The sequence below is a fragment of the Scylla paramamosain genome, chromosome 1, assembly GCF_035594125.1.
Source record: "Scylla paramamosain isolate STU-SP2022 chromosome 1, ASM3559412v1, whole genome shotgun sequence".
Taxonomy (NCBI): domain Eukaryota; kingdom Metazoa; phylum Arthropoda; class Malacostraca; order Decapoda; family Portunidae; genus Scylla; species Scylla paramamosain.
Genome location: NC_087151.1, coordinates 29508521 through 29521499, shown reverse-complemented (window position 1 = coordinate 29521499; position 12979 = coordinate 29508521). Strand labels below are relative to the sequence as shown.

The 12979-nt window shown below is 43.4% G+C and overlaps 1 protein-coding gene and 1 long non-coding RNA gene across 10 annotated transcripts in view; both read right to left on the bottom strand.

Moving 5' to 3' along the window:
• Window positions 1-3119, bottom strand: part of LOC135103052 (uncharacterized) — a 134359-nt gene extending 131240 nt beyond the window's left edge. For both annotated transcript variants that reach the window (XR_010269896.1, XR_010269898.1), the window contains exon 1: window positions 2982-3119. This is a non-coding gene — a long non-coding RNA (uncharacterized LOC135103052). The remainder of the gene's footprint in view (window positions 1-2981) is intronic.
• Window positions 3120-4000: 881 nt separating this feature from the next.
• The window catches only part of LOC135103023 (limbic system-associated membrane protein-like), a 225287-nt gene continuing 216308 nt past the window's right edge, over window positions 4001-12979 (bottom strand). For all 8 annotated transcript variants that reach the window (XM_064008925.1, XM_064008896.1, XM_064008906.1 and 5 more), the window contains 2 exons: window positions 9756-9905; window positions 4001-8724 (listed from right to left, as the gene is read on the bottom strand). In XM_064008925.1, the coding sequence (XP_063864995.1) occupies window positions 8600-8724; window positions 9756-9905 (275 nt within the window). In that variant the 3' untranslated portion in view covers window positions 4001-8599. The remainder of the gene's footprint in view (window positions 8725-9755; window positions 9906-12979) is intronic.

Here is a 12979-nt window from a genome sequence, read left to right as displayed (position 1 = left end):
TTATATTTCATTTATGGTCGTTATGTTCAACAGTTAATCATTGAATGTTGAAACATATTATTACATTCAGTAGGAAGAACTCTCGTGAACACGATAGTGTGATCAGAATGCTGATAAACTACACATATTGGAAACACAGAGTCATTTATAGCAACGTGTCACTCGCCGCAACCATCACGGCGGCGCGACACTAGGCGTGGGGTGTGCAGGCGGGTTCTGTAGGACCAGGTCGCGACGCGTATAAAAATCAGAACCCCCCCAACCGCTGGGGGAAGGTTCTTTCGCCATGTTAAATGTTTACAAGCGAATTCGTCCCTTATCGAGTGCTGTCCATTGGAAACCAAGTCTTCTAGAAACAGACCCTCATTTTTCACTCCTTACTATGGGAGGAAAAGCCACTTCCTTTGTCCTCTCAGTTCATCTCCTTTCACTCGGTCTTGTTTCATACTTGCTCCTCTCTCTCTTCTCTCTAGTGCTAAGCAAGATCATCCGAAATGTTAACCACCCCAGTAACTATGTAAGAATAAAAAAAAAAGTCAGCAATAAATACAAACTCAAGACACAAAGCATATATACTCGTACATATACCTAAAACGAAAACCTGCTTAAGATAAAGAAAACTAACTTTATCCGATGTCCGAAGCTAAATAGGACTAATATATTTGCAGAAACTTTCTTAAAATTGCCCCAACAAGTTCCTGGCGTGGAGGACAAAGTTGAAAAAGGCTGTCACCCTTGTACAGCCGGCGATCAAATATCATAACAGCGAGGGCAAGGGTACAGGAGGCGGTGCAGGGAGGGTGGAATCAAGCACGGAAGCGGGTGGCTGTCTGGGTGCATGGGGCAGGTGGCGCGTGGAAAGCGATGCAAGTAGGGAAACGTTGACGGAGGTTAAGGAGAAGCAGGAAAGGAGGAGCGGCAGAAGACGTGTCTGACTGCAAGTGAAGGAAGGTGTCTGGTCCCTGTAATGTTATTTTGTGTAAGAAATGTTTCCCCAGTGATGGCACATTGTGGTGCTGTGATGGCGATGTATCACGCAACCCACACTGTTTCTAAGAGGTTTGATGGCTGAAGGGATTAATTCACGAAAGAATAGCTCGGCAATACATCCGACTTTCACCCCATAGAAAATTTGTGGCTGATTATTATACGTGACTGAAAAAAAAAAAAAATAAATAAAAGGTAGTGCATCTAGAAACATTCATTAAGGATACATGGAAGTTTTTAAATCAAAATAATTTTAGGATTTCGCATCATTACTTCCCACACGTCTCAAGGCAATTTTTAAGATTCAGGGGCGTCCATCAAAATATCCGCAAGTGCGAGTATTAATTTTACACTGAGCACTGTCATGTCACATGCGAGTACTGTGCTGCATCAGAAGAGTGTGACACGATCATTGCAACACACCGGCAGCAACCAGTGCTGTATTAACACACTAATGTTACGTCAGACCAACGAAAACAAAAGCCTTGCTTCCTTTTCAGTAATGCTATTATAAACTCATAGGTGAAGATGTGCAAATGACATCCCGTGACTAATAACATTACTAATTCTAAACATCATACACAAATACTAACCTCACTAACCCAATAATATATATATATATATATATATATATATATATATATATATATATATATATATATATATATATATATATATATATATATATATATATATATATATATACGAGTATATGTATATATATATATATATATATATATATATATATATATATATATATATATATATATATATATATATATATATATATATATATATATATATATATATATATATATATATATATATATATATATATATATATATTCTGGGTTAGCGAGGACCACCACCATTTCTTCTGTTGTACGGGCAGGAGTCACGTCACTCTCCAGGCTTGTATTCTTATGTCACTGTTCACTAACCTAGTTATCCTACCGTAGCATGTTCCAAACCATGTAAACGTGCTAGGGAGATTCAATCAGGTCAGGGTGGACCTAATTAGGTTAGTCAGCAACTGTGAAGGAATTTAATATGCAGATATGGAAAAATACCTCTCACACCAATTGTATAAGTTTTAATAACGGTGCTGTCAGTTCTATGAAATAATGATAAAGGGAGAGGGACGCTCCTCATTACCTTGCAAGTCCCTTTAATATATTCAAATCAGACATAGTGACCTCTGTAGTCCAAAACCTGAATAGTCTTGAGCGATGTGGTTACATGGAGACCATAACTTTTCATTACTGTTACTTGCAAGTAGGGAGTGTCTACAAGCGGCGGCAGGAGGACGGCGAGACAGGTAATTCAGAACTCTAATAGGCCTGACGCGGGGGCTGGGGCTGCTATTAAGGCCCTGTGTGTGTATGTGTGTGTGTGTGTGTGTGTGTGTGTTCAAGGATGGTAGTGGAGGTTGTGGTGGAAATTTGTTTGTCTGGCACTTGGCGAGGTCATAACTTAATCACGTGGTATGGTGGTGACGTTGGTGAGCTGCTGTGGTAGTGGTGCTGTAGTTGTGGTATGGTTTTGTGTTGTGTTCGTATTTGTGTGGTGTTTATATGGGGTTGTGGTGTGGTGGTGGTGTGGGATTGTGGTGTGGTGGTGGTGTATGGTTGTGGTTGTGATGACGGCGTGGACTTAAGTGTGCCTATGTGTGGTGTGGTGCGGTGGTGGTGTGGTTTCGTGTGGTGGATGTTTGGTGGTGGTGCTGTTTGCTTAGTGTTGTGGTGGTGCGGCGGTAATAGCGTGGTGATGGTGTGTTGTGGTGGTGTGGCGGTAATAGCGTGGTGATGGTGTGTTGTGGTGACAGTGTGGTGCACAAACATGAAAACACAAAATTCAAATCATGGAGTTCAAGTCAAAAGCCCGATAACCACCCCAACTACCCCAACGTGACGTAACCTAACGACTCCACCAACTTTTAGAATCTCCCTTAATCTCTTCCTTCCTCTCTACGATTACCAAGCATGAGGACTCACCTTCAGCACCTCCTCCGAGCACTGTCGCCCTCCAGTTCAGCGTCAGTCACGAGAACACATCATAAAAGCAAAACGAGTAAGAACAACGCGAGGCAGAGCAGACAAGGGTGTGTGTGTCTGTGTGTATGTGCTCCTTCCTTGGTTCTGTCAAAGTCGTGTGCGCGCGCTGCTGCCTTTGAGAGTTGTTACTTTAACCAAGCTGAGGATCCACTTCATCTTAAGCATAATGGTGAAATAAAACTAGTCGATAATTCATCCTTTAATTACTTGATGCTTTACAATATTGAGCAGATTATTTATTTACGTACACTTTTATCAGTTTGAGGTTGCGTCGACATAAAAATGCTGTACGACAATCACACTGCTGCACACCGCACCACGCACTGTCAATCCTGCTGCCTGCTGTTAGCCCTGACCTTATATTATATGGCTTGTCACCCTTCCTGAAAGTTATAGCATTGCGCCCTGTTACATCACACTTACATTTCGTGTGTCTTGGGCTCCAGTTGTGATGTATCTTCATTACCTAGAAGGAGCACACTGCCTTGAATTGCCAGAGGTCTCAGGCGGCGTTGCTGCCTCCCCATACCTCTGTCTCTCTTGTCTCCTCTCCTCTCCTCTCCTCTCGGAACGGTGTATATAATGAGAATGAAATACTGTTATACGGGCAAACTATTTAAATGTCGCAGTACATCTGAATTATGAGCACGGTAGGCATCAAAGTTTATGAATAATCACAAAAATTATACACCACCCTAGTTTTGAGCAGTGTTAGGGGAGCGAGGGAGTTTACCAGCTTTGGAATAAACACACAAATTAACTAATATATCTCAGCGGGACACCGAGTTCAGGCTTGAGGGAGTGTATGTGAAAAGTTTTTATGGCCATGAATAAACAACATGACCTGACATTAATAAAAAAAAAGAGAGGGAGAGAGAGGGGCAGCAGTAAATAAGTATCATATCCTAACTCAGGTCATCCCGGAGATAAGTGAAGGTGGCGGGCAATAAAACAAGGCGTACATACCGTCATTGCACGTTTTGTTTATTAGATAAAATAATGTGCAATGTGCATACACGCAACTATGTGCAAATCTAGGAAATACTCTTAAGCTACATCGCAAACACCCACTGAGGAATGGGCGAGGGGGCGGCCTGTCTCCGTGTGTTTGTGTGTGTGTGTTTGGGGAATGACCAGGGAGTCTCACCGCGCTGCCAGACATTCACACACGGCTCGGGCAAACAAATAAACAACAGCTCTTCAGTATAACAAGTGCTGAGGGGAGAGGGGGGAATCAGGGAGACATTTTAACAGCAGCGATGTGGGGAATTATGGGAATTATCGATGTGGGGGCAACGCGGGGCCGGTAATGGCTTATGGCGGCCGTCCTGGGAGGCGACGGTAATGGCGGTCATAACTCCCCCGTCAGGCACTACTGCTACCGCCGCCGCCGCCACTAAGGAACAGGAGGAAGGTCACCCATTCTTTGTCTCCTGCGGCCACCTTATAATAATGAATCCTGAACGTGAAGGATTACGAGGCTCTTATGGTGTGTGTGTGTGTGTGTGTGTGTGTGTGTGTATGAGGACCGTCCCCATGCCTCCCTCTCCCGTGCAGGTCCCTGGGTAGTACAGGACCTTCACTAGTCTTTGGGTCGAGGTGACACTTAGATAAATAGTATACACACTACGATGAGGACACACATATATACAACAGTCTAGGAATATCATATATACTCGTGTATATATTATGTATATGAATACGATAAATCTTCCACGTGGTAGCTATAATAGTCAGTTAGATAAGGAGTAACCGAGGCGACAATATTGAACACAAACGCGGCACACCTTTACGGGTCTCTCTTTTCCGACGCCGCCGCGCTGTCCCCTTCTGGAATCCCCTTCTGCGGGTTGTCTTGAGCGCCTGACACCCACGGCAGGAGACACACAACTCAACCAGAACTAAACCTGACGAAGGAAAGGGATAAGAAAATAGTCTTGCTTCGTAGCTGGTACTTTGTGTTCACCGCTGCCTGCACAATGAACTGTTTATCTGTCCGGATCTCCTCACGTTGTAATAGTACGCATACGACGTTCAGTGATTTTGTCTTCAGGAAATGAAGTATTAAAAGTCATGTATTTAGCATTTAAGTTCCCCAGCCAAAGTAATGTATTAAGTATTGCAACCATTAGTATTGCAGATAAACGGTAAATTGTTTTCAGGTAAACAAATATCGTCACACGCTTTTCGTCAGCCAGCGCCTCTGCTCACCACACGAAGCTGTCTATTTTCAGCTCGCCTCACGTTAACCTCCTCATAAAGAATGCAGTCTGTCAGAACGACACGACACGTAAATGCCAGTCACTTTATTCGATTCGATATATTCTTGTGTTTTCTTCATATTTCACATCAATCTTTATCGATCTTAACGTTTTTTACTTTAGACGAATAAGTGATTCAATAAAGTAACTATTTTTTTTTTTTACACAACTGGCACCTCCCACACCTGTTAAGTAGCGGTCGAGGTAAACAGTCTGTATTCTGCATTCGGTATTACATCATCCACATCTATGGTGACAAGAAATACACACTCGCACTTGAGTAGCGGTGCGTGTCTCGAAACCTTTGTGATGTTGAGAATTTCAAGTTACTGAAGGGTTTTGATTTACCACTCGCATGGTTTACTGGCGTTATGAACACCTGTACTGGGTGAGGAGTACAGGCACAGGTTGTGAGATGCTACATTCTATATTAATTACTTTATCGAGGGTCATCTGCTGCCCCTCCCGCTTTGCTGCTCACTGACTGACACAAAAATTCCAGATTCGTATTCCTTTGCTACATAGGGTAAGTAATTACTGCTTGAAATGCAAACTTTAGCTTTACTTATTTCATCTGTAGTGTGATGCATTATCCCTCCTCGGTGATCAGCCGCCAGCATCATCAAATACCAACACCATGAAACTGAAATTCTGATCGGAAATATTTGGAAGAGGTCGCATTCCCAGTGCTCTGCGAGATGACGCCTCTCAAGGCCACGAGGGAATGAGAGAACTAAAGGTGAAGTAAGACTCAGAATTCCATATCAGTATAGTGTAAGATTTTTTAGTGTTTTCCGTTTAGTTCCTGGGATCATCTATATTACTGCTTGTCGGTGATTAACTTTATACACCTACAATGGAAAGAAGCCCCGACGGAAGTGTCATTACTATTTACTGTTAATAATGACACGCATAAGAATGACTGATGCTGAACACCGCGGAGGGAACATGTCTCGTCCAGGGGAACGAAGGCAATTTTAAACAAGTAACATATAATTTATAGAACTTCACGTATTTCGTCTGAAAGAGAAAGAATAGATTTTTGGGCGAGCATTGTCAGAACACTAAGGAGTCACCAGTCACGCGATTTCTTCTCAACATTTCCATTAGAAATTTTATCGTACTGTGAAATAATTAACTAATTACTGTATATTATTTATAAACTAAATTATTATCTAACAGTGCATATGCATGCTTTTGATTTCTTTTTAGCAATGATTTAAGATCTAAAGATTATTCCTTACTGACCAATCTCACATTAATATTATTCTTTCAGAATCATCAGAGTATATTAATTTTTCAAATATTTGCTTCACAAAATATCAGATATTTGAGGAAGCGAAGCATTCATAAACAGTACGCAACATTATTCTGCAGCAATGACAGAGGAATCAGAATATTGTTTAAACCACATGAACAACAAAGGGCAAGGCTCCTGACGTGGACTTCCTGTCACTGATGACCACTCTGGATGGCTCGGCAACACTGGGGCGTGGCGTCAAGTGCTCCAGGTTACGATTCCTGGCACCGTTGTGTGCAATATTTACATGTACGTACATCTGCCTCTCACTGTTTTATCCAGATTAAAGCCTTGTTTAGAATTTAATCAGTAATGGATTTAGATATGACAAAAAAAAATAATATCAAAGAGATCGAATATTAGGACTCGCGTAATTGCAAGTTATATATTTATTTATATCCATAAAACAGCCAAATAAACATTGCCGATGTCACTTACAGGCTGTGACTCCAAACTCTGCCATGTCACGTGCGAGGTAAGAAAGTCTCCAGAATCACTGCGTTTGACCTTAGTTCGCGCGAGTGTGGTGGCTTGGACACACACACACACACACACACACACACACACATACAAAAGCACAAATAAACCAATGTCAGGCAGACGCGAGGGTATATGCTGTCATGTCATGCGTCAGGCAGCGGCGACCTCCAGGCCTCACATGGTAGGGCCGCAGCGCCCACCACACGCCGTTGCATCCCCGTGACAGGTGTGGCCGTCGTTTTTTACCTTAGCGCGTACGTACCAGCCAACCCACTCTCGTACAAATTTAGAAATATAACAACACTAACTGGATGGACTATGAATCTTGGTCAGCTAGCACGGAGTGAGGCGCGTGGGTGGAGGCGGGGAGAGGGAGGGAGAGGAGGGAGGGAACTCAGGGATGGATGGAGGAGGGAGCAGAGCAAGCCGCGGCCACCCACCGGACACCACCGCTTCAAAGTGATATGTATGACGCGGAACACTCTATCTACCGCACGCTGCAGCACCACGAAGCCGTTCACGCCGCTACTATGTACACCAGTGAGCTTTGGCAACCGCTGCAGACGGCTCATCTTGCAACAGGGAGCTTAGAATATACTGTATACTCGTATGTACATCAACCTTCTCTTCCTTGGCCGAGTTACGTCACTGGCCCGGCTTTGTCCCTTTGTCAAGATCGAGGAGGAGGAGGAGGAGGAGGAGGAGGAGGAGGAGGAAAAGGAGGAGGAGGAGAAGAAAAAGGAAGAAGAAAGTTACTTATTTACATTCAACTTCGTCGTCACTCGGAATTCTTTGCCGAGGAGGCGTGAATTTCTGGTATACTACATAAAAAAAAAAGAAAAATTATATATATGTATATTTTTTGCTCTCACGCCAAAACAAGCTTCTCCATACTTAGGACAAGTTACGGACAGACTAATCCGTGTTAACCATTGTGTGCGTGTATTGGTGTATGAGAGGGAAGTGGTGTTTGCTGAGGAACCGGCTGAGTGTGATCGAGTGAATCCCGCGCGTTTTTGCTTCGGGTTCCATTGAGCGAGAACTTTTAAGAGAGAGAGAGAGAGAGAGAGAGAGAGAGAGAGAGAGAGAGAGAGAGAGAGAGAGAGAGAGAGAGTAACATATCCCAATCCTCACAGTCAGTCAGGGCTACGAAAGATCTCACATAGATTCACAGACTTTCCGTGTGAAGGCGAACAGATCCTTTTTGGGAGATCCAGTGGATGAGTGCACGCCTCTCATCGCAGAGGGATCATCAGCCTTGCTCTGTCTAGACGAGATGGAGCAAAGAAGAAAGAGGGCAAGAGAAGAAGGGTCCCATACTGCCTGGAGAATAATGGAGGAAGGAAGGGAGGGAGGGAAAGAGGCTGATGGGAAGAAGAAAAAAAGAAGAGCTGCAGGATGCTATCAAGTGCTAAGTAAGTTTTTGGAATTTAGATGGCGGAGAAAAAAGAAAGGAGAGGAGGAGCAGTTCAAGTGTGTGTGTGTGTGTGTGTGTGTGTGTGTGTGTGTGTGTGCTCTTAGGACGTGCCCAGAACGAAGATTAGGGCGAGGGTGCAAACGAGAAGCTCCGAGTACAGCAGCTCCAGCGCCGCCGGGGAAGGGGAGGAGCGGCCTGCTGGAGGGGCGGCCGAGGTGGGCAGGTCTTGGCAGGAATGGAAAAGAGAAGTTAGGTTAGTTACCTCTCAATAGTTGGAAAGAAAATGTAATCCTCATCTTCTTTACGTAACTTAAATGTAAAGAGATGCATTAATTTCTTTCCGCTAAGGTGCCTTGTTAGTTACTCCTCCTCCTCCTGAAGTTCTGAAAGCTACGCTACACACACACACATACACACACACACACACACACACACACACACACACACACACACACACACATTTCCTCCAATCTGACAAGAGTAATTCTGCAAACATTAATTACTGCACACTTTATATATATATATATATATATATATATATATATATATATATATATATATATATATATATATATATATATATATATATATATATATATATGTATGTATATATATATATATATTTTTTTTTTCTATATGGAAGAGTCAGTTACCATTATTTTCTCTACAAATGTTAGATTTCTAATGATACACACATAGGGGTACATTCCTTTTAAATCGTAACCAACTAACATCACTACCACCACCACCATTGCTACTAATGCTACTACTACAACTACTACAAATGACACTAGCATCATTATCCCCATCATGCCGCACTTTCTGTTAAAGCTCCCAGACCCACCATCACTACCACCACCATCACTACCACCACCACCACCATCACCATCACTACCACCACCACCACCACCACCAGTACTCCCATCCCTCTATCTCCACCACTCCCACCACCTCCACCCCACCTCTCCCTCCTCTATCTAATCAACCCATCCATCCACTCACCCTGCACCCTTTTATCCCTAAACTTTGTACAGACGCTCTCACTGGCAACTTTCCTCCTCTCACTCTCTCCCTCGTATCCCTGCTACGACTTTTCCTTCACCTCTCCCACGCCCTTCAAACTCCTCCCGTCAAATCCCCTCCCGTACCTTCTTCCTCGAGGTCCCAATCCCCTGCGCCCTTGAGGTAGTAAACACCAGTCAGCGAGGAGAGGAAAAAAGGAAGGTTAAGGGGATCAAACTCCTTTTAAGACTCACCGAAGTATCTAAGAGGGTTTTTGCGCTGCTTGTCGTCGGCGCCTCCTCCTCCGCCTCCAACTCCTGCGCTGGCGCCTTCCCCTCTTAGGATGTCGTTGTACTCCCGCCCCGGCAAGTCCTCCGAGGCGAGTGGGGATGTGGTTGTCTTCTCTGGGGAGGAAAGAGAGAGGGAGAGGAAAAATAAGGTTGATTGACTAACTAGTTTATTGATATAATGGCGAGGTAACAATGACATAGAGAGAGAGAGAGAGAGAGAGAGAGAGAGAGAGAGAGAGAGAGAGAGAGAGAGAGAGAGAGAGAGAGAGAGAGAGAGAGACAAAGCCGCCCTCCTTCATTAACCATCATCCTCAGTAAAAGGGGCACGATCTCTGCTGACTAACGTAACTTTCACACTGCGATGTAGAGAGAGAGAGAGAGAGAGAGAGAGAGAGAGAGAGAGAGAGAGAGAGAGAGAGAGAGAGAGAGAGAGAGAGAGAGAGAGAGAGAGAGAGAACGCTTATTCCCTCTTCCTCTTCCTCCTCTTCTTTTGATCAATCAGTTCAAGTAAACGGATTTCATAAACATTTAGAATTTTCTCTGCAGTCGTCTTGCTTTGGACTTAGCACGCGCTCCGGGTCTACTCAGGCGTGATGCAGAGAGAGAGAGAGAGAGAGAGAGAGAGAGAGAGAGAGAGAGAGAGAGAGAGAGAGAGAGAGAGAGAGAGAGAGAGAGAGAGAGAGTTATATCAAGAATTCTTTATCATATTACGTATTGTTTGTTTTCTCTAATCTTCATCATCATTATCATCTTTTTTCTTTTCCTCCTCCTCCTCCTCCACCTCTTCCTTTACTTCCACTTCCTCTTGCTATTTCAAAACATCCAATTTCTTTCTTGTTCTTATTCTTGTTCTTATCTTCTTCTTCTTCCTCTTGTTTTCTTCTCCTCCTCCTCCTCCTCCTTTTCCACCAGAAGAAACACACACGGTTGCTTACTTACATTAGATGCCATTAGCTGATATTTAACATCCTTTCTGTTGCTGCTCCAGAGAGAGAGAGAGAGAGAGAGAGAGAGAGAGAGAGAATAGATCTGGGGTATAGCAAATAGAACGCACTAATTCGAAACAATGAGGCAAAGTTATGAAGCTGCGTTTGGTGTTTCGTTATCTGCTTCACGTCCGTCTGCGAGGTTTATTAAGACGATGTTCCGCTCTTTTGATGTTTTCTTGACTTTAATGGTAGTAGTAGTGGTGGTGGTGGTAGTAGTAGTAGTAGTAGTAGTAGTTGTAGTAGTAGTAGTAGTTGATTTTTACGTTCTTGACCTGTATTTTCAGAAGGCATTCAATTTCTACAACAATTTCTCGACTTTTCACGTGCTTAGATGATCGTCTTCTGCTTTTGAAGGTTCAGATGCTCACCCATCTTTAAAGTGGCGACAGGGGCAAGACTTTTAGAACGGCGTCTTCGCAGAGGATCACGCCGCGTCCAAGTCCCAAGAGCTTTCCAATGTGGTCGCCGTCAGGGAGAGAAGTGGTTGCAAGCATGTGGTGTGTTTCTCGGCCACTCCCTCCTTGATGGCATGAACAATTTTTAGCTTCTGGTGGGACTCGAATCCGGGCCATCCAGGTTACTGCTTGATGTTGTTGTTGTTGTTGATGTTGATAATGATCCTGTTCTTGTTTTTGTTTTTGCTTTTTTTTTCATGCTCTGTTGTTGTTATTGTTGTTGTTGTTGAATATGATCCTGCTTTATTTTTGTTCTTGTTCATGTTGTTGTTGTTGTTGTAGTTGTAGTTGTTGTTCTGCTATAATTGTTGTAATTAGTTTTATCTCATAATTGCAATTTTATTAGACAATAACAGAGAGAGAGAGAGAGAGAGAGAGAGAGAGAGAGAGAGAGAGAGAGAGAGAGAGAGAGAGAGAGAGAGAGAGAGAGTTTAATTAACCAAAATCCAAAGTCATTTTGAAGTTAATTTGACATCACTTACAGAGAGGTTGGTCGCTTTCCATTGCCATTCTCTCTTCTCTCTCTCTCTCTCTCTCTCTCTCTCTCTCTCTCTCTCTCTCTCTCTCTCTCTCTCTAATTTCGCCCACTTGAAATATTCTTGGACGACGGACTTTTCTCCTTTATTTTCTCTTTTCTTTAGCCAGACTTCCGCTCCAATTACTTTAATTTTCCAACATTCTCTGCTATCAGGCGTTTTCTTTTTAATTTGTATTATTTTCCTTTTTTCATTCCATTCTTGCTAAATAGTCGACTTTCGGCCTCGCCGCTTGTGATAATATTTCTCTTTATTCTCTCTTCTTTTTTCATCATCTTTCTTTCCTTCTCCTTCATCTCCTCCACTTCCTAATTTTTCTTCCTCTTTTCCCGTTCGCCGTCTCTTCATCCTCTTCTTTCACACTCCTTCCCTCCCTCCTCTTGTTCCTTCTTCTCTCTCAGTTCCATTCAAGAAGCCTTCACTCATATATTATTTTCTCCCTTTCTGATTTTCCTTTCATTCCTCTCGACATTCTCTTTTATTTGTCCTCTTACACTCCCAATCTTCTTTTACTTTTTGTCATTCTTTCCCTTTTCATGGTAAATCATAAATCGTTCGCCTTCTCTCTCTCTCTCTCTCTCTCTCTCTCTCTCTCTCTCTCTCTCTCTCTCTCTCTCTCTCTCTCTCTCTCTCTCTCTCTCTCTCTCTTTCTCTCTCGTTTTCCGCTTCCCCTCCCTTGTGATATCTATGCACACTTCCGCCAAAACTTACTCTTTTTATTTTTCTCCACCAATTACTTTGTGTTCGCCTGCCTTTCTGTTTTGTCAGAGCGATTCTGTCCATCTGGCAACCTGTCCGCCTTGATTTCTACCTGTTTGTCTGTCTGTCTATCTATGTGTCCTTTCTCTGCCTGCCTCTATCGGGAATTAACTCTCATTCCTTCTCTGTCTCTGGTCGCTTGGCTCTAACACCCTGCCGTTCCCTCAAGTCAGTGGGTCATCAAGGGAAAGTGGGCTGGTCGCTAATTGAAGGGGTAATGAGCCCCGGGTCGAGGGTTGCGCTTGTTTGCCGAGGGCGCTGCATGATGGATGGGCGAGAAGGGGAGATGGAAAAGGGGGAAATGAGGAAGGGATCATCACAGGGACAATAAGCTGAGCGAAAGTTGAGGGTCTCCAAAGATTAACTGCTATGTGTAAGTATGTACTGTTCTCTGCGTCGTGTTGTCTTGATGATCATTAGGGAAGTGGTGGTAGTGATGATGGTGATGG